The sequence below is a fragment of the Scyliorhinus torazame genome, chromosome 6 (genome assembly GCF_047496885.1).
Source record: "Scyliorhinus torazame isolate Kashiwa2021f chromosome 6, sScyTor2.1, whole genome shotgun sequence".
Taxonomy (NCBI): Eukaryota; Metazoa; Chordata; class Chondrichthyes; order Carcharhiniformes; family Scyliorhinidae; genus Scyliorhinus; species Scyliorhinus torazame.
In genome coordinates this window covers 33,702,345-33,721,020 of record NC_092712.1, presented here as the reverse complement: position 1 = coordinate 33,721,020, position 18,676 = coordinate 33,702,345, and the positions used below count along the sequence as shown (strand labels likewise).

Below are 18,676 nucleotides of genomic sequence, written 5' to 3'. Positions count from 1 at the left end.
TGTGGAGGCCAAATCACTGAGTGTCTTTAAGACAGAGAAAGATAGGTTCTTGATTAATAAGGGGATCAGCGATTATGGGGAGAAGGCAGAAGAATGGGGATGAGAAAAATATCAGCCATGATTGAATAGTGGAGCAGACTCGATGGGCCGAGTGGCCTAATTCTGCTCCTCTGTCTTATGGTCCTAGAATTCTCCACCAAGGGTAACAATTTTATACTATCCACTCTATCTCTTCCCTTCCATTTTGTACACCTCAATCAAGTCACCCTCAGCAGTCTCTGTTCAAAGGAAAATAACCCCAACCTATGCAATCTCTCCACGTAGCTACACTTTTCTAGCCCTGGCCACATTCTTGTAAACCTCCTCTGCACCCTGCAATTAGGTCCTTCCTATAATACCCCCTCCCTCTGCAACTGGATCGGCACCTGATCATAGACCACAATGAGCGAGGGTAAACAAGGACACCTCCTCCAGGAGTCCCCAATATCGGGGCCATGCAAGGCTGCGTACTTCGCCCCCTCTGCCCATTATCCAAATGCCAGAAGAAAAGTGTCACGGTGGAAAGAGCACCGGGTAACCCATTCAGATCAAAGGCCTCCACTCAATGTCTCACCAGGGCGCCGTGGCTGAGGGTGGGAACTCTGGGGCTGGTAGATCAGGCCTCACTATCCGGCAGTGCCATTCCCTTGCCAGCCTACCCGTTGTCTTTGACTGGTGTCACCACCTTGCCACATTTACAGTGCTACAGGTGCCACCCCAGCAATCCACCCATCTTGGTCATTGTTCTCACGATGTTGGCAGAGTGAGGTGGGAGGGTATAAACGCACGGGCCTGTTTGAATGTGCGAGCTTCCAGCAGCTGTCCCTGCTGCCAATCAGGAGCTGAACACATAATAATAATCATCTCTATTAGTGTCACAAGTAGGCTGACATTAACACTCAAACACACATTCATGTCCTCCACACTGCTGTGTTTTAAACCACTCAAGGAAGGTTTGTAGGTTTTTTTTTCATTGAGTCTTCCATGGGAAATGGCATTGCATTGCAAGGCCAGCATTGTTTGCCTATCCCTAGTTGCCTTAAGACCATGAGAAATAGGAACAGGAGTAGGCCATTCGGCCCCTCGAGCCTGCTCTACCATTTTTTTGTGGAAAATTTAGAGTACTCAATTAATTTTTTCCAATTAAGGGGCAATGTTAGAGTGGCCAATCCGCCCACCCTGCACATCTTTGGGTTGTGGGGGCGAAATCCCGCAAACACGGGGAGAATGTGCAAACTCCACACGGACAGTGACCCAGAGCTGGGATCGAACCTGGGACCTCGGCGCCGTGAGGCAGCAGTGCTATCCACTGCCCCACCGTGCTGCCGTCACATGCACTTTCCTGCCCTTTCCCCGTAACACTTGATTCCCTTCCTGATCAAGATTCTATCTCAGCCTTGAATATACACAAGGACTCTCTCCCCACAGCTCTCCGGGGCAAGGGGTTCGAAAGACTCTCAACCCTCTGAGAGAAGACATTCCTCCTTATCTGGCCTTAAATTGGCACCCCTTTATTCTGAGACTGTGCCCTGGTCCTAGACCCTCTCACAAGGTGAAACATCCTCTCAGCATTTACCCTGCCAAGCCCCTTAACAATCCGATATGTTTCAATGAGATCACCTCTCATTCTTCTAAACACCAATGAGTAGAGTGCCAACCTGTTTAACCTTTGCTTATAAGACAATCCCTCCATACCGGTGATCACCCTGGTGAACCCTTGGACCTGCTCGACCATTTCAGAGGGTAGTTAAGAGCCAACCACATTGCTGTGTTTGGAGTCACTGCGGGTGTAGGCCAGGCAGGGCAACGATTGCAGATTTGACTGAACCCAGTGGGTTTTACACAACATGCAGTGATGGTTTTCCAGTCACCATTACTGAGACCAGTCTCACTTCCGGATTTTGTAAATTGCCGCGGTGGGATTTGAACTCAGGATCCCAGAGCATTAACCCAGGCCTCTGGATTACCAGTCTAGTGGAATACCACTACGCCACCAGCCTCCCTAGCTCAGGCATCACACTCTGTTTTCATGCCATGGTGAGTCAGCCCATCTGTTTTGAGATCAACTGAGATTATTTACCTGTTTAAGTGGGCAAAAAGAAGACACGTTGTGTTAAAGAAGTGGACCCCAACATGGGGTGGCACCAGCTGTTAAAACTTAAGTTTGAGTTGGATGGAGTGGCAGATCTTGATTCCATGATATGAAAGCTTGTTGTGTGACACCTGTCATGTGAGAGCACCAGAAATGGGTGTTTATAAATGGGTGTGTATATAAATATCTGTAGTGAGAGTACCTTTAAGAAATGGGTGTTTACTACTGCAGTGATGTCAGAAAGTGAGTGGAGCTGGGCTGTCTGTCAGCTTTTTACTTTCGTTTTTGAGCAGGGTGCAGGGTGTGTTTTAGTTTCGTTTTCAGTGTTGGAGCTGAAGACAGACAGAGCAAGTGTACTGCTGTTCTCTCTGCCATCAAAAGACTATCTCTTGATCATTTGGTGAATTCAGAATTGTAAATGTTTTCAGTGGTGAATGTAAACCTAATGTGCTTCTGTTGAAAGGTGTTTCTTCTGTCTTCTGGATGTTGTTTGGGGAACTTTAAGAACTACTTGGTGTTGTATTCTTTGGGGGTTGTATTTGAATTGATGGTTGCTAAGATGTTCACTGTATGTTTAAAAAGGTTAACTTGAGTTCATAGAATAAACATTGTTTTGCTTTAAAAAATACTTTTCCATTTCTGCTGTACCACACCTGTAGAGTGAGCCGTGTGCTCCCCATACCACAATCTATTAAAAGTTGTGGGTCAGGTGAACTCCATGCTACACTCTGGGGTTCTCTAAACCCTGGCCCAAAGCGGATGTTGATGGGATGGGAGCAGAGCGGGAAAATCACCCATCCATCAAACCTACTCCTTCCTGTGTAATCCCCACCCTCATGACTGTAGCCCATGCGTTGAACCTGCTAGTGAAGGGATCTGCTAGACCCACAATGATGAGCGCTGCCCCACATTCCTGACTAACGTTGCATCACATTTCCATGGACCTAGCAACCAGTGGACCACAATGACCTAACGCAGTTCTGATTGACCTCTTGGGCGAAATTCTCCGTAATCGGCGCGATGTCCGCCGACCGGCGCCAAAAACGGCGCGAATCAGTCCAGCATCGCGCCGCCCCAAAGGTGCGGAATCCTCCGCATCTTGAGCGGCCGAGCCCTAACCTTGAGGGGCTAGGCCCACGCCGGACTGATTTCCACCCCGCCAGCTGGCGGGAAAGGCCTTCGGTGCCCCGCCAGCTGGCGCGGAAATGACATTGCCGGGCGGCGCATGCGCAGGAGCGTCAGTGGCCGCTCACGGCATCCCCGCGCATGCGCATTGGAGGGAGTCTCTTCCGCCTCCCCCATGGTGGAAACCGTGGCGAAGGCGGAAGGAAAAGAGTGCCCCCACGGCACAGGCCCGCCCGCGGATCGGTGGGCCCCGGTCGCGGGCCAGGCCACTGTGGGGGCGCCCCCCGGGGCCAGATCGCCCCGCCCCCCAGGACCCCGGAGCCTGCCCGTGCCGCCTTGTCCCGCCGGTAAGAGAGGTGGTTTAATCCACGCCGGCGGGACAGGCATTCCAGCAGCGGGACTTCGGCCCATCCGGGCCGGAGAATCGCCGGGGGGGGGGGGGGGGCCGCCAACCGGCGCGGCACGATTCCTGCCCCCGCCGAATATCCGGTGCCGGAGAATTCGGCAACCGGCGGGGGCGGGATTCACGCCAGCCCCCGGCGATTCTCCGACCCGGCGGGGGGTCGGAGAATCTCGTCCCTTATTCTTGTCACCAAATCAATCACTACTGATCTGCTATAAAATAGGATAATTCTCAAAACACATTCTAATTAGATAATGTGGGTTTTCTGTAGATTGATTGATAAATTGATTGCTGTGATTAGTCAGCAACTCCATTATCATTAACTTTCCTCTGCGTCCCTCATAACCTTGAACTGATGGCTTGCTGGGCCATCTGATGTTAGATGAGGATAAATATTGCCGAGGGCGCCAGAACTTCACAATAATGGCATCATAGAATCATTACAGTGCAGAAGGAGGCCATTCAGCCCATCGAGTTTGCACCGATCCTTGAAAAGAGCTCCCTACCTAGTCCCACGTCCCCACCCCATCCCTGTAACCCAGGCTTTAGATTCCCGATTTTATTAATTGGATTTAAATTCCACCAGCTGCCATGGTGGGATCTGAACCCCTGTCGTCAGCGCATTAACGTGGATCTCTGGATTACTGATCTAGTAACGTAACCACTACGCCACCACCTCCCCGGTATCATGTGACTTTAAGGACGGCAGAAGGTAAATGGGCTGGAAATCCCATCCAAAAATTCTCATGTTTAAAATGGTTAATTGCCACAGTGTATGTGCCTTCATTTAGGATTCTAACCAACGTAACCCAGGCGATGAATGGCTGCATTGCCAACAGCTTGATATTTTTCATTATTGTCGAGACAATTTACAAGTGTTCAAGGTGCCCAGAACTGTAGAGGAAAACAAACAAGTAATCGGAGGCTGCAAAAGGGATGAGCTTCAACCCACTGGGACAGGACTGGACAGGAAGGTGCGTAGGAAGCCGCAGCAGATTCCTGGTCCTATAGATAATGCTGCTGGAGATCCAGTAGAAGGAAACCTACTTGATATTCTTTTCCCAGAGCAAGTTCTCCTGCAGACTACATCATATAAGGGAGAAGCGAAACTGGAGGAAGTGGTAAAGGATGGTTAAATACAGGTCAAATATCCTTTATCGGTACATTCGAAAACCAAACACATTCAAAAGCCAAACGTTTTGGGGATCGAGGGTTATGAAGAGAAGGCAGGAGAATGGGGATAATATAGAACATAGAAAATACAGCACAGAACAGGCCCTTCGGCCCACGATGTTGTGCCGAACCTTTGTCCTAGATTAATCATAGATTATCATTGAATTTACAGTGCAGAAGGAGGCCATTCGGCCCTTTGAGTCTGCACCGGCTCTTGGAAAGAGCACCCTACCCAAACTCAACACCTCCACCCAACACCAAGGGCAATTTGGACATTAAGGGCAATTTATCATTGGCCAATTCACCTAACCCGCACATCTTTGGACTGTGGGAGGAAACCGGAGCACCCGGAGGAAACCCACGCAGACACGGGGAGGACGTGCAGACTCCGCACAGCCAGTGACCCAAGCCGGAATCGAACCTGGGACCATGGAGCTGTGAGGCAATTGTGCTATCCACAATGCTACCGTGCTGCCCTTAAGAACAAATAAATCTACACTATATCATTTTACCGTAATCCATGTACCTATCCAACAGCTGCTTGAAGGTCCCTAATGTTTCCGACTCAACTACTTCCACAGGCAGTGCATTCCATGCCCCCACTACTCTCTGGGTAAAGAACCTACCTCTGATATCCCTCCTATATCTTCCACCTTTCACCTTAAATTTATGTCCCCTTGTAATGGTGTGTTCCACCCGGGGAAAAAGTCTCTGACTGTCTACTCTATCTATTCCCCTGATCATCTTATAAACCTCTATCAAGTCGCCCCTCATCCTTCTCCGCTCTAATGAGAAAAGGCCTAGCACCCTCAACCTTTCCTCGTAAGACCTACTCTCCATTCCAGGCAACATCCTGGTAAATCTTCTTTGCACCTTTTCCAGAGCTTCCACATCCTTCCTAAAATGAGGCGACCAGAACTGTACACAGTACTCCAAATGTGGCCTTACCAAAGTTTTGTACAGCTGCACCATCACCTCACGGCTCTTAAATTCAATCCCTCTGTTAATGAACGCGAGCACACCATAGGCCTTCTTCACAGCTCTATCCACTTGAGTGGCAACTTTCAAAGATGTATGAACATAGACCCCAAGATCTCTCTGCTCCTCCACATTGCCAAGAACTCTACCGTTAACCCTGTATTCCGCATTCATATTTGTCCTTCCAAAATGGACAACCTCACACTTTTCAGGGTTAAACTCCATCTGCCACTTCTCAGCCCAGCTCTGCATCCTATCTATGTCTCTTTGCAGCCGACAACAGCCCTCCTTACCATCCACAACTCCACCAATCTTTGTATCGTCTGCAAATTTACTGACCCACCCTTCAACTCCCTCATCCAAGTCATTAATGAAAATCACAAACAGCAGAGGACCCAGAACTGATCCCTGCGGTACGCCACTGGTAACTGGGATCCAGGCTGAATATTTGCCATCCACCACCACTCTCTGACTTCTATCGGTTAGCCAGTTTGTTATCCAACTGGCCAAATTTCCCACTATCCCATGCCTCCTTACTTTCTGCATAAGCCTACCATGGGGAACTTTATCAAATGCCTTACTAAAATCCATGTACACTACATCCACTGCTTTACCTTCATCCACATGCTTGGTCACCTCCTCAAAGAATTCAATAAGATTTGTAAGGCAAGCCCTACCCCTCACAAATCCGTGCTGACTATCCCTAATCAAGCAGTGTCTTTCCAGATGCTCAGAAATCCTATCCTTCAGTACCCTTTCCATTACTTTGCCTACCACCGAAGTAAGACTAACTGGCCTGTAATTCCCAGGGTTATCCCTAGTTCCTTTTTTGAACAGGGGCACGCCATTCGCCACTCTCCAATCCCCTGGTACCACCCCTGTTGACAGTGAGGATGGAAAGATAATTGCCAACGGCTCTGCAATTTCATCTCTTGCTTCCCATAGAATCCTTGGATATATCCCGTCAGGCCCGGGGGACTTGTCTATCCTCAAGTTTTTCAAAATGCCCAACACATCTTCCTTCCTAACAAGTATTTCCTCGAGCTTACCAACCTGTTTCACACTGTCCTCTCCAACAATATCGCCCCTCTCATTTGTAAATACAGAAGAAAAGTACTCATTCAAGACCTCTCCTACCTCTTCAGACTCAATACACAATCTCCCGCTACTGTCCTTGATTGGACCTACCCTCGCTCTAGTCATTCTCATATTTCTCACATATGTGTAAAAGGCCTTGGGGTTTTCCTTGATCCTACCTGCCAAAGATTGTTCATGCCCTCTCTTAGCTCTCCTAATCCCTTTCTTCAGTTCCCTCCTGGCTATCTTGTATCCCTCCAATGCCCTGTCTGAACCTTGTTTCCTCAGCCTTACATAAGTCACCTTTTTCCTCTTAACAAGACATTCAACCTCTCTTGTCAACCATGGTTCCCTCACTCGACCATCTCTTCCCTGCCTGACAGGGACATACATATCAAGGACCCGTAGCACCTGTTCCTTGAACAAGTTCCACATTTCACTTGTGTCCTTCCCTGCCAGCCTATGTTCCCAACTTATGCACTTCAATTCTTGTCTGACAACATCGTATTTACCCTTCCCCCAATTGTAAACCTTGCCCTGTTGCACGTACCTATCCCTCTCCATTACTAAAGTGAAAGTCACAGAATTGTGGTCACTATCTCCAAAATGCTCCCCCACTAACAAATCTATCACTTGCCCTGGTTCATTACCCAGTACTAAATCCAATATTGCCCCTCCTCTGGTCGGACAATCTACATACTGTGTTAGAAAAGCTTCCTGGACACACTGCACAAACACCACCCCATCCAAACTATTTGATCTAAAGAGTTTCCACTCAATAACGGTAGCCTTGTGGATAGCACAATTGCTTCACAGCTCCAGGGTCCCAGGTTCGATTCCAGCTTGGGTCACTGTCTGTGCGGAGTCTGCACATCCTCCCCGTGTGTGCGTGGGTTTCCTCCGGGTGCTCCGGTTTCCTCCCACAGTCCAAAGATGTGCAGGTTAGGTGGATTGGCCATGATAAATTGCCCTTAGTGTCCAAAATTGCCCTTAGTGTTGGGTGGGGTTACTGGATTATGGGGACAGGGTGGAGGTGTTGACCTTGGGTAGGGTGCTCGTTCCAAGAGCCGGTGCAGACTCGATGGGCCGAATGGCCTCCTTCTGCACTGTAAATTCTATGATAATCTATGATGATGATATTTGGGAAGTTAAAGTCGGGATGAGAAACATATCAACCATTATTGAAAGGCGGAGCAGACGTGATGGGCTGAATGGCCTAATTGTGCTCCTAAGGCTTATGGTTTTTGGAATGGCTATGCAGTTAATTTGTATGTTAAGAAAACAGATGTTATATTACAGGTATAATATGTGTTAATGGACAGTTGGAAAATGAATAAGCAGCTTAGTATTTGTAGATTATAGCTCGCCTAGTGTAAAGATACACTTTCGGAGACTCCATTAATGAACGCAAAAAGGATTTATTAATAAGAATTGTTCAGCTTCAATCCTGCAGCTTGTTCCCTATGTGTCCGGCCTAAATGGACTCCATCCTCTGGGGCGATTGGGGCTGCTATGTGTTGCTCTTAAAGGGACAATCACCACACCTCTACCCCTTTAACTCCTTCATACTCCCGCGCCCCTCACACGCACAGCAGAGCAGAACTGGGGAGAGGGCAGTTTGATAGCACCTCCAGCAAAGTAATCAGCACAGAAAACACTTTTTAGGGATTATTCTGGGCTTCTAACACCATTGATGGAAAGGGTAGATTTGAGGGGGAAGTCAAACAGAAGGAAGTAAGCATCTGTGACACATTGTCTAAAAGAGACAGACAATCTCACATATTTAAATACATGAATAGGATGGGAATAGAGGGATATGGACCCTGCAAGTGTCGAAGATTTTAGTTTAGACGGGCAGCATGGTCGGCACGGGCTTGGAGGGCCGAAGGGCCTGTTCCTGCGCTGTAATTTTCTTTGTTCTTTGTACAATCTTCAATAACTAAATTACTCTGTCCTAAATTCTAACTAAATATATACACGAATTGGACAATTATAAATAAGGTCCTTGAACGGGTTTTCTGTTTCTTGTAGAGCGGTGTAATGCTGTCTGAGATGCCTCCTCAAGATTGACATTAACAGGAACTGTAATAATGGGTACTCTCCTAGCACAGGCAGGTCATTAGTATTTGCTTCCATGGAGAAATCTATAACTGGTCGATCAGGTACTTTGGTGCTTATGGGCTGGAAACCATTTCTTGATGGCAACACTGATGCTTGAGAGTCTCTCTACTTCTCAAGTGATCCACATGTCAACAAATGATCGGTCCCTCCACATCCACTGGGTATGACTGGGGCCCGGTCTTGGAGACAATGGGCACAAACATCCGGACATGCTGCGATGGAAATGCAGCTCGCCGCGGTGCAGCGTGGCCGATGAAAGCCGTGAAACCCCCATCCCGGGATCTGCCCAGCTCACACCGCCTCGCGAGATTCAACGCAATCTGACACGTCATGCAGTAAGCCTCACTCGAATGTGCAGATTCTCGAGGTACCTGAGACTTTGGGATTCAATCCCTTCGCCTCGGGGACCTCGGGCGGAGTACCGTTCAGCACTGGCCCCCATAAACAGGGACCAGATGGAACGGCAGTCGTGGGTGGTCTCCAAGGGGATCAGAGGCCCCAGCCGCATGCCCTTTGGGCAGGGTGGTGCCCTGGCACAGTTGGTGCCACCTGGGCAACTTGGCAGTGCCATCTGGGTGCCAGATTGGCACTGCCATGGTGCCGAGCTGGCATTTTATGCGCGTGCACGATAGGTGTTGGGGGTGGCGGGGCAGATTGCGTTCGGGCTGGGGGGGGGGGGTCGGGATTCTTTCGGAGGCCTCGGATATCGGGACGCAATTTTTAAATGCCGTCCGGATTTCTCCGGGAAACGCGCGGCTAAATGGACTCGCTAGGGGACTTTGTTCCCTTGTGGGAGAATCGTGCCTAATATTTCCGGGAATCCACTACCAAAGTTTCATATTATGTACTTAATATATACTTATTGTTGTCGTGGTAACGGCTCATTGAAAAGATTATGAGGCTGTTGTTAGACTTTAACTACGGACAGTTCCAAATATAATCTTGCGTGGAACTGTTCCATTCAGCCTTGCTGCTTACCGAGTTCTGTCCCAGACTGTTCTCTGACCATGCGACTACATACATCACTCTGTGGGTAATGCCGCTCTCCAGACCCACATTAACCTTTGACCTGCCGAGCACCTTACATTACAATGCATGCAAACACATATCATCACAATACAGCACGGTTGCACAGTGGTTAGCACTGTTGCCTCACAGCGTTGGGGACCCGAGTTCAATTCCCGGCTTGGGTCACTGTCTGTGCGGAGTCTGCACGTTCTCCCCGTGTCTGCGTGGGTTTCCTCCGGGTGCTCCGATTTCCTCCCACAAAGTCCCCAAAGACGTGCTTGTTGGGTGAATTGAACATTCTGAATTCTCCCACTGTGTACCCGAACAGGCGCCGGAATGTGGCGACTAGGGGATTTTCACTGCAACTTCATTGCAGTGTTAATGTAAGCCTACTTGTAACGATAAAAAAGATTGTTATTATACAACAAAGTCTTGCGTCTTGACAGTTCTTTCACAGTCATGGTCTGTCACGTGTGATGAATGGCCATGGTACTCTGTTTCTGGTGCTTAGGTTGTGTGATAAAGTTGCTTCTCTTTCCAGCATTTCAATTCAGCATCTTTTTCATCGACCGTTTGGTTATATTGGCACTTGTGCTTTTCTATCAATGTGACCATCCCTGTTCTGGCACTGCAATCTCAGTTTCTTCCTCTGTCTGAATCGCTGATTCTGCTGTCAATTCCTCTTCAGTTAATTTCCCATTGCCGTCTCTTCTTCAAGCTCTTATTCTCCTCCTGATTCAGTTCTTCGCTGGACTTGTTCTTATTTTCTAGACGCTTTACTGTTGAGTTAGGTTCATCCTGCACTGTCTCATTAATTTCTCCAGACTCTTAACTTCATTTGTCATTTTTGTTTGCAACTTCTTTATTCTCCAAGTTTGCTGTCAGTCATTTCATCTAGTTGATTTAATGTCTTCTCTAGATCTTTAACAATTTTTGATGATTCCTCTTTATGTTCAGTAGTTCCTAGTTTCTTCAGCCTTTAATCTCTGCATTTATTCCGAGGGCAGTCCATCATGTTCTTACTGGACATTTACATTTCACATCTCTAGTTGTCTTAACTCCAGCCAAACCCTTTTCGGCTTCACTGTTGGTCAGGTCTGTCTCCAGCAATGTGTTGACTTGTTTCCGTTCTGAAATTCTCTCATTGCCCTTGTGGTGTCTTTCACTGCCCTCCTTCTGGGTCTTTCACTGCTCTCCTCTTTTGAGGTCTTCATTGCCTCCTCTGAGGTCTTCATTGCCCTCTTCTGAGGTCTTCCGTTGCCCCTTCTTGCAGTTTTTATTGCTTTTGGACCTTTTTTGAGAGTTGCACTCTATCTGGGGCCTCCTCTCATTATCCAGTCCATTTGTTACTTCTTGTGGTTGCCGCTTTAAGTGCATTGCCACTTTAAATGTATTACCTCTTTAAGGGTATTACTGCTTTAAGACTGTCATCCATTTTTTCCACTCAGCTGTCAGAAGCTGCCGGATTTCTCTCTGTGTTTTTCCCGTGCTTTTGGAGTTTTGGTGCAAATCTGGCTGCTCTTTTTTTTAACCTTTATAAACTTATTTTACTAAAAGAAAGGCTTTTCAAAGATACCCAGAGTCTTTTTTAATCTTCTCGCTGTTTGGAGATTTCATTTTTTCCTCTTTGTTTTTTTTGGTGTTTCGTTTTTTGTCTATTTCACTCTCACTTGGAGTCCTGGTCTGATGGGGCTGTTGGCGTTCTAATTTGTTGACTTTTTTTTAAAAAGTTGAGAACTTCACTTCTTTTGAAGCCCATCAGTGCAGTGCCTGTTGGCACGGAACCCCCGCAGGCTCCGCTCCGATCAGTCCCTTGTTAGTTTCGGCTTCCTGATTTTTTTTCCCAAGCTTCGGGACACCTTGCTGCAGTTCACTTTGGGAATTCTTTTTTATTTGAAGCACTGCTTTCTGTGTGCCCTTAAAAAAAAAAACCTTCGCAGCAACTTTTTTTGTTACCAAAGCTCTGTTTATAAAACTTAAAGTCACAGCTCTTGCTTCACAAGGTTATTTTCTCTTTTTTGTCATTATACATTTCTCTTTAAACTTTTCACTCTGCAGGCCAATTCAGGTTCCTTCTGTGTCTATCCTTCAGCCTCACCAATGTACTGAGCCTCCCTCACCGCTACCAAGTCTACAATGTGAGTGGAGGTACATTTCTGCACTTCGCTCGCCCTTCTTGTGCATTCTGACCCAGGGGTGTTGCTGTGCTCTCTCCATTGCACACCCATTTTGTAACTCTCCATCGTTTCTGATTCTACATTTCACCGGATCTGGCAACATCACAATATCTCAAATGGGTCTATTGGCCCAAAGAGAGGCATTCTGGTGAATACTTTTCATTTCACACACCTCCATTAAAATAGGAGACGCTAGGGCAGCACGGTGGTGCAGTGGTTAGCACTGATGCCTCACGGCGCCGAGGTCCCAGGTTTGATCCTGGCTCTGGGTCACTGTCCGTGTGGAGTTTGCACGTTCTCCCCGTGTTTGTGTGGGTTTCGCCCCCACAACCCGAAAAAGATGTGCAGGGTAGGTGAATTGGCCACGCTAAACTGCCCCTTAATTGGAAAAAATGAATTGGGCACTCCAGATTTTTATATTAAAAAAATAGGAGACGCACAGGTGCCAAACCAAAGGCAGTGTCGCAATAATTTATCCTCGTCGCCAGATGTGGCGATACACTATTATTTAGTAATAAGAATTGTTCAGCAGCCCCGTGGCTACAGCTTGTTCCCTGCATGAATGAAATGAAATGAAATGAATGAGAAATGAAAATCGCTTATTGTCACAAGTAGGCTTCAATGAAGTTACTGAGAAAAGCCCCTAGTCGCCACATTCCGGCGCCTGTTCGGGGAGGCTGTTACGGCATGCCTCCGGCCTAAGGTGACTCCAACCCTTGGGGTGATTACCCACGCCGAGTCCCAATTGGTCATCCAAGCCAGGTGACCCGTTTCTGCTGTGTTGCCCTTCAAGGAATAATCACCACACCTAGGCTTACGCTATTGTAACGTAAGTAGGCCCATGTTTCTATGTGGTACCAGATATTTAAAATTATCTGAATAACACGCCATTGGCGCCAAGGGTTTCAGATCGAGGATACTTGACCTGTAATGGGAAGAAATGACGTACATTTAAATAGCACCTTTTCGCAACCTCAGCCAACGCTCCCATCTAACAGCATTGTGCCAATGCTCAGATGATCATTGGGTGAGGGATCAATGTTGCCAAAGTCACAAAGAACTGCCCTGCTCCTCTTCAAAATAATCCCGTTGCATTTTGTACGTCGGTCTCAGGGCTTTGGAATTCCCCAATCATTGAATATATTTAAGGTCGGGCTAGACTGACTTTTGGTGTCTCAGGGAATTGGGGGATATGGAGAGCAGAGTTGAAACCCTGGATCATATTGAATAGCGGAGCTGACTCAACGGGCCATGTGGTCCACCCTTGCCCCTGTTATGTTCTGATCAGGGTTACTTGTGTTATAAACAGATGAACAGCTTCTGAGCCAATGTGACTTTACTTTGAGATGATCTCCTGGAGGTGGTGAATTCGCGTTGTGTTGATTCGAATGTGAATTTGCTTCAAGCCTGTCAAACATTTGGTTCAATCATTCCTGATGTGATTCCCGTTCACACACAGGCGTACTCGGCAAGCTGCAAATTTAAAATTGTGTCTTTAATTTACCAGGCAGCAATAGAATAGCACAGCACAACTAGAGGTCATTCAAAGCCTCCCTATGGCCCATCGAGTCTGCACCAGTCCTCCAAAGAGGCTAACCGAAGGGGCAATTTACCTAACCTGCACATCTTTGAACTGTGGGAGGAAACCGGAGCACCCGGAGGAAACCCACGCAGGCACAGGGAGAATGTGCAAACTCCACACTGACACTGTGGGAGGGGATCTGTGTGGAGCCAGAGGAAATGGGCGAGGTACTAAATGAATCCTTTGCATCAGTATTCACCAAAGAGAAGGAATTGGTAGATGTTGAGTCTGGAGAAGGGTGTGTAGATAGCCTGGGTCACATTGAGATCCAAAAAGACGAGGTGTTGGGCGTCTTGAAAAATATTAAGGTAGATAAGTCCCCAGGGCCTGATGGGATCTACCCCAGAATACTGAAGGAGGCAAGAGAGGAAATTGCTGAGGCCTTGACAGAAATCTTTGGATCCTCACTGCCTTCAGGTGATGTCCCGGAGGAGTGGAGAATAGCCAATGTTGTTCCTTTGTTTAAGAAGGGTAGCAAGGATAATCCAGGGAACTACAGGCTGGTGAGCCTTACTTCAGTGGTAGGGAAATGACTGGAGAGAATTCTTCGAGACAGGATCTACTCCCATTTGGACGCAAGTGGTCGTATTAGTGAGAGGCAGCACAGTTTTGTGAAGGGGAGGTCGTGTCTCACTAACTTGATCGAGTTTTTCGAAGAGGTCACAAAGATGATTGATGCAGGTAGGGCAGTGGATGTTGTCAATATGGACTTCAGTAAAGCCTTTGACAAGGTCCCTCATGGCAGACTGGTACAAAAGGTGAAGTCACACGGGATCAGAGGTGAGCTGGCAAGATGGATACAGAACTGGCTAGGTCATAGAAGGCAGAGAGTAGCAATGGAAGGGTGCTTTTCTGATTGGTGGGCTGTGACTAGTGGTGTTCCGCAGGGATCAGTGCTGGGACCTTTGCTGTTCGTAGTATATATAAATGACTTGGAGGAAAACGCAACTGGTCTGATTAGTAAGTTTGCGGACGACATAAAGGTTGGTGGAATTGCGGATAGCAATGAGGACGGTCAGAGGATACAGCAGGATTTAGATTGTTTGGAGACTTGGGCGGAGAGATGGCAGATGGAGTTTAATCCGGACAAATGTGAGGTAATGCATTTTGGAAGGTCTAATAAGGTAGGGAATATACAGTGAATGGTAGAACCCTCAAGAGTATTGAAAGTCAGAGAGATCTTGGTGTACAGGTCCACAGGTCACTGAAAGGGGCCACACAGGTGGAGAAGGTAGTCAAGAAGGCATACGGCATGCTTGCCTTCATTGGCCGGGGCATTGAATCTAAAAATTGGCAAGTCATGTTTCAGCTGTATCGAACCTTAGTTAGGCCACACTTGGAGTATAGTGTTCAATTCTGGTCGCCACACTACCAGAAGGATGTGGAGGCTGTAGAGAGGGTGCAGAAGAGATTTACCAGGATGTTGCCTGGTAGGGAAGAGATTAGATATGAGGAGTGGTTGAATAAACTCAGTTTGTTCTCACTTGAACGAAGGAGGTTGAGGGGCGACCTGATAGAGGTCTACAAAATTATGAGGGGCAAAGACAGAGTGGATAGTCAGAGGCTTTTCCCCAGGGTAGAGGGGTCAATTACTAGGGGGCATAGGTTTAAGGTGAGAGGGGCAAGGTTTAGAGGAGATGTACGAGGCAAGTTTTTTACACAGAGGGTAGTGGGTGCCTGGAACTCGTTGCCGGAGGAGGTGGTGGAAGCAGGGACGATAGTGACGTTTAAGGGGCATCTTGACAAATACATGAATAGGATGGGAATAGAGGGATACGGACCCTGAAGATTTTAGTTCAGACGGGCAGCATGATCGGAGGGCCGAAGGGCCTGTTCCTGTGCTGTACTTTTCTTTGTTCTTTTGACGCGGTAAGAAGTCTTACAACACCAGGTTAATGTCCGACAGGTTTGTTTGGAATCTCTAGCTTTCGGAGCGTAGCTCCTTCATCCCCAGGTGAGTGCTGCGCTCCGGGATAGCTACGCTCCGAAAGCTAGAGATTCCAAACAAACCTGTTGGACTTTAACCTGGTGTTGTAAGACTTCTTACTGTGGCCCACCCCAGTCCAACGCCGGCATCTCCACATCATGGCCACCATCGACGCAGACAGTCACCCGAGGTCAGAATTGAACCCGGTTCCCTGGTGCTGTGAGGCAGCAGTGCTAACCACTGCCGGCCACCTGTAGAGGCTCTTTGAAAGGGGTGACCTTTTCTCTTTTTAAGAAGGGATTTGAGTGCAGATGGAGGATATTGGAGTGCGCGACTGCCTCTGATGCCATGGTGGAAGGTTGTGAAAAGTGGGGAGGCGTTTGTGTATGAAAGCCACGCAGAATGTGTGGTGAGAGAAGTGCGAAAGAGGGCAATGACCATCTGCTTTATTAGACTCATTTGTTTTCCGCTGACAGGGACAGCGAGCATCCCAACACGAGGACAGTCTGTGGCGCCTAACCCACCCAGGCTTCGGCCTACCCCTGGAGGGCGGTGCTCTGGGAGAGGGACAGGAAGTGATGTCACTGTGATGGGGGCACCCACCCTCAGAAAGGGTGTCCAATCACGATGGAGCAGCGTACTCCACTTTGTTTTCTTAATTTTCATTAAAACGCTGCTGAAAAATCCATGGGCGTGGGTGACATGGAGAAGAGATGCCCTTCCTAGTTAAATAGCTTGCCAGCCCAGGCGGACACGAGGGAATGGCAACTGGGACAAAGTACATCAGTCACCATGGACATGGGGTAGCTGTGTGGGGGCGGGTATAGCGTGAGTGATCAGGTGCTGATTCAACATTTACCCTCCTCCGCCAGTCACACACTTTTCTTTTCGCTGAACATTCATGGGTTCCATTGCCAGTAAAGGCCACGTGGCCTGAATGGCCTCTTTCCTCACTGAATGCTGTCGTTTACCAGGCCCCAGAGTTCTTGAAGACACTCGATTGACTCACTGCTGAAGGTTTTTTTTTTTTTTTGCTAATAAGTGTACATCTGGCCCCTTTAGAAATTGTATTGAGTTTTTTTTCTTTGCAAACTATAATCTCAGGATTTCCCTGGAGCCTGTTGAGTGTCCTCTTTGTGACCTACTGCGGGGTTCAGCTGATCAAGGAGAATGAACGACTGGAAGCTGACGCACTGGAAGCTGACAAAGCGAAGGTGGACTAGAGCACTCGCCAGGAGAGGAAAGAAAACCGTCCGAGAAACCTGCCTGTAACCAGCCGCTAAATTGGCCACTTGTGAGATTGTATAAAGGTTTCAATTGGCGAAACAAGCAATTATCCAATTAAACTGTAACACCGCCGAACTGATCAACTCTCCTTCCCTCAATTCCTGGACTCCATTTGGTTGTGAGTCTCCCAGGCCTCAAAGTCTGCGGGCCCTCATTTTAACAAACTCCACCCCTGTCCTAGAGAAGGCCCTGTAGCCCTTTGCACCTTTTTCCACAGCCCCCCCCCAACAATCCGTACCTTGATGCTACCCACCCAAAACCAAGTGGCTCCTTCTTTCACTCGCCCCCAAAGTCAGTCCACCTGCTCTCTCTCCCAGAGTGCCGCCCTCCAGGGGTAGGCCGAAGCCTGGGTGGGTTAGGCCGCCACAGACTGTCCTCGTGTTGGGATGCTAGCTGGCACTCATTTCCCCCTCCCCTCCCTTCTCCTCTCCCCCAGGCGACAATCATCTTTGTCAGGAGGGTCCATCACCCCTCACTGGACAACTAATTGAAGAATCGTACAGTACAGAAGGAAGCCATTCATCCCATTGCACCACTTCTAGCCCTTTCAAAAAAAATCCCACTTCCTTCTGTTCTTTCCTCATAGCCCTCCCTTTTCTTTCCCTGTGGGGCTTTTGAAAGTTGACACTGAACCTGTTTCCAACATCCTTCTCCTGCAGGTCACGGCACCTATTTTCTGGTGCAGGAAAATCTTGGAAAACTGCACCGTCAGAGCACAGGAAGCCCTGGAAAACTCAACGGGTCTGGCAGGATCTTTGGAGAGACGTTTCGAGTCCAACATGACTCTTCTTTGGAGCTACCAGGTCGCAGCTGTTTCCCGGGAGTTCCCGTCGGGTTGCTCTTGGTTACGGTTACGTCGGTCGAAGCCCTCCCCCCCCAACCCCACCCCGCCCCCGCCGCAACATTTCAGGTAGCGGAAAGGCCACTTGGAGTTTTATGCGTTTTAAACAACAGGAATTGGCGATTCAATGACTAGCTAAGAGAATTAGTGAAGAATCACCGTCCCCTCATTATTCGGCTGTGAACTTTTTTTTCCCTTGGCCAGGTATTTCTGACACTGGGCGCACAAGTGATTAATTATCGTTGAAGGTTTAATTTAATTTAATTTATTCTGTTCAATCCTGTGGTTTTTGTGACACACATCCGCCCTGTGTCAGATTTGTGTGAAGGGTGACTGTAAGATAAACAGACTGTGAGCTCTCGCACTGCTGCTTCAAGCTGCACTGATTAATAAACTAATTTATAAGCACTTCACAGATGTAAGAGAAATAAATGCAAAGTTGGAATCGCGCCTCAATTTTATGTGTCTTTTTTTCCCCCGAGCGTTGAGCGTTCTGGCCTTCAGCTGTCAGCTTGACTTGTTGACCGTTTATCTTCCTCTGTCCCACTCTGAGACAGCTGTGCTGGGGTTTGGTCAGGCCACATCTGGAGTCAGACAACATCTGGAGTCAGACCACAGAAGACCATAAGACATTGGAGCAGAATTAGGCCACTCGGCCCATCGAGTCTGCTCCGCCATTCAATCATGGCTGATATTTTCTCATCCCCTTTCTCCTTCCTTCTCCGCATAACCCCTGATCCCCTTATTAATCAAGAACCTATCTATCTCTGTCTTAAAGACACTCAGTGATTTGGCCTCCACAGCCTTCTGCGGCAAAGAGTTCCACAGATTCACCACCCTCTGGCT

The 18,676-nt window shown here is 48.0% G+C and overlaps 1 protein-coding gene across 2 annotated transcripts in view; it reads left to right on the top strand.

The window, feature by feature from the left end:
- The window catches only part of hhatlb (hedgehog acyltransferase like, b), a 176,516-nt gene extending 158,236 nt beyond the window's left edge, over positions 1-18,280 (top strand). For both annotated transcript variants that reach the window (XM_072508107.1, XM_072508106.1), the window contains exon 12: positions 16,807-18,280. In XM_072508107.1, coding sequence (XP_072364208.1) covers positions 16,807-16,925 — 119 coding nt within the window. In that variant the 3' untranslated portion in view covers positions 16,926-18,280. The remainder of the gene's footprint in view (positions 1-16,806) is intronic.
- Positions 18,281-18,676: the final 396 nt, after the last annotated feature.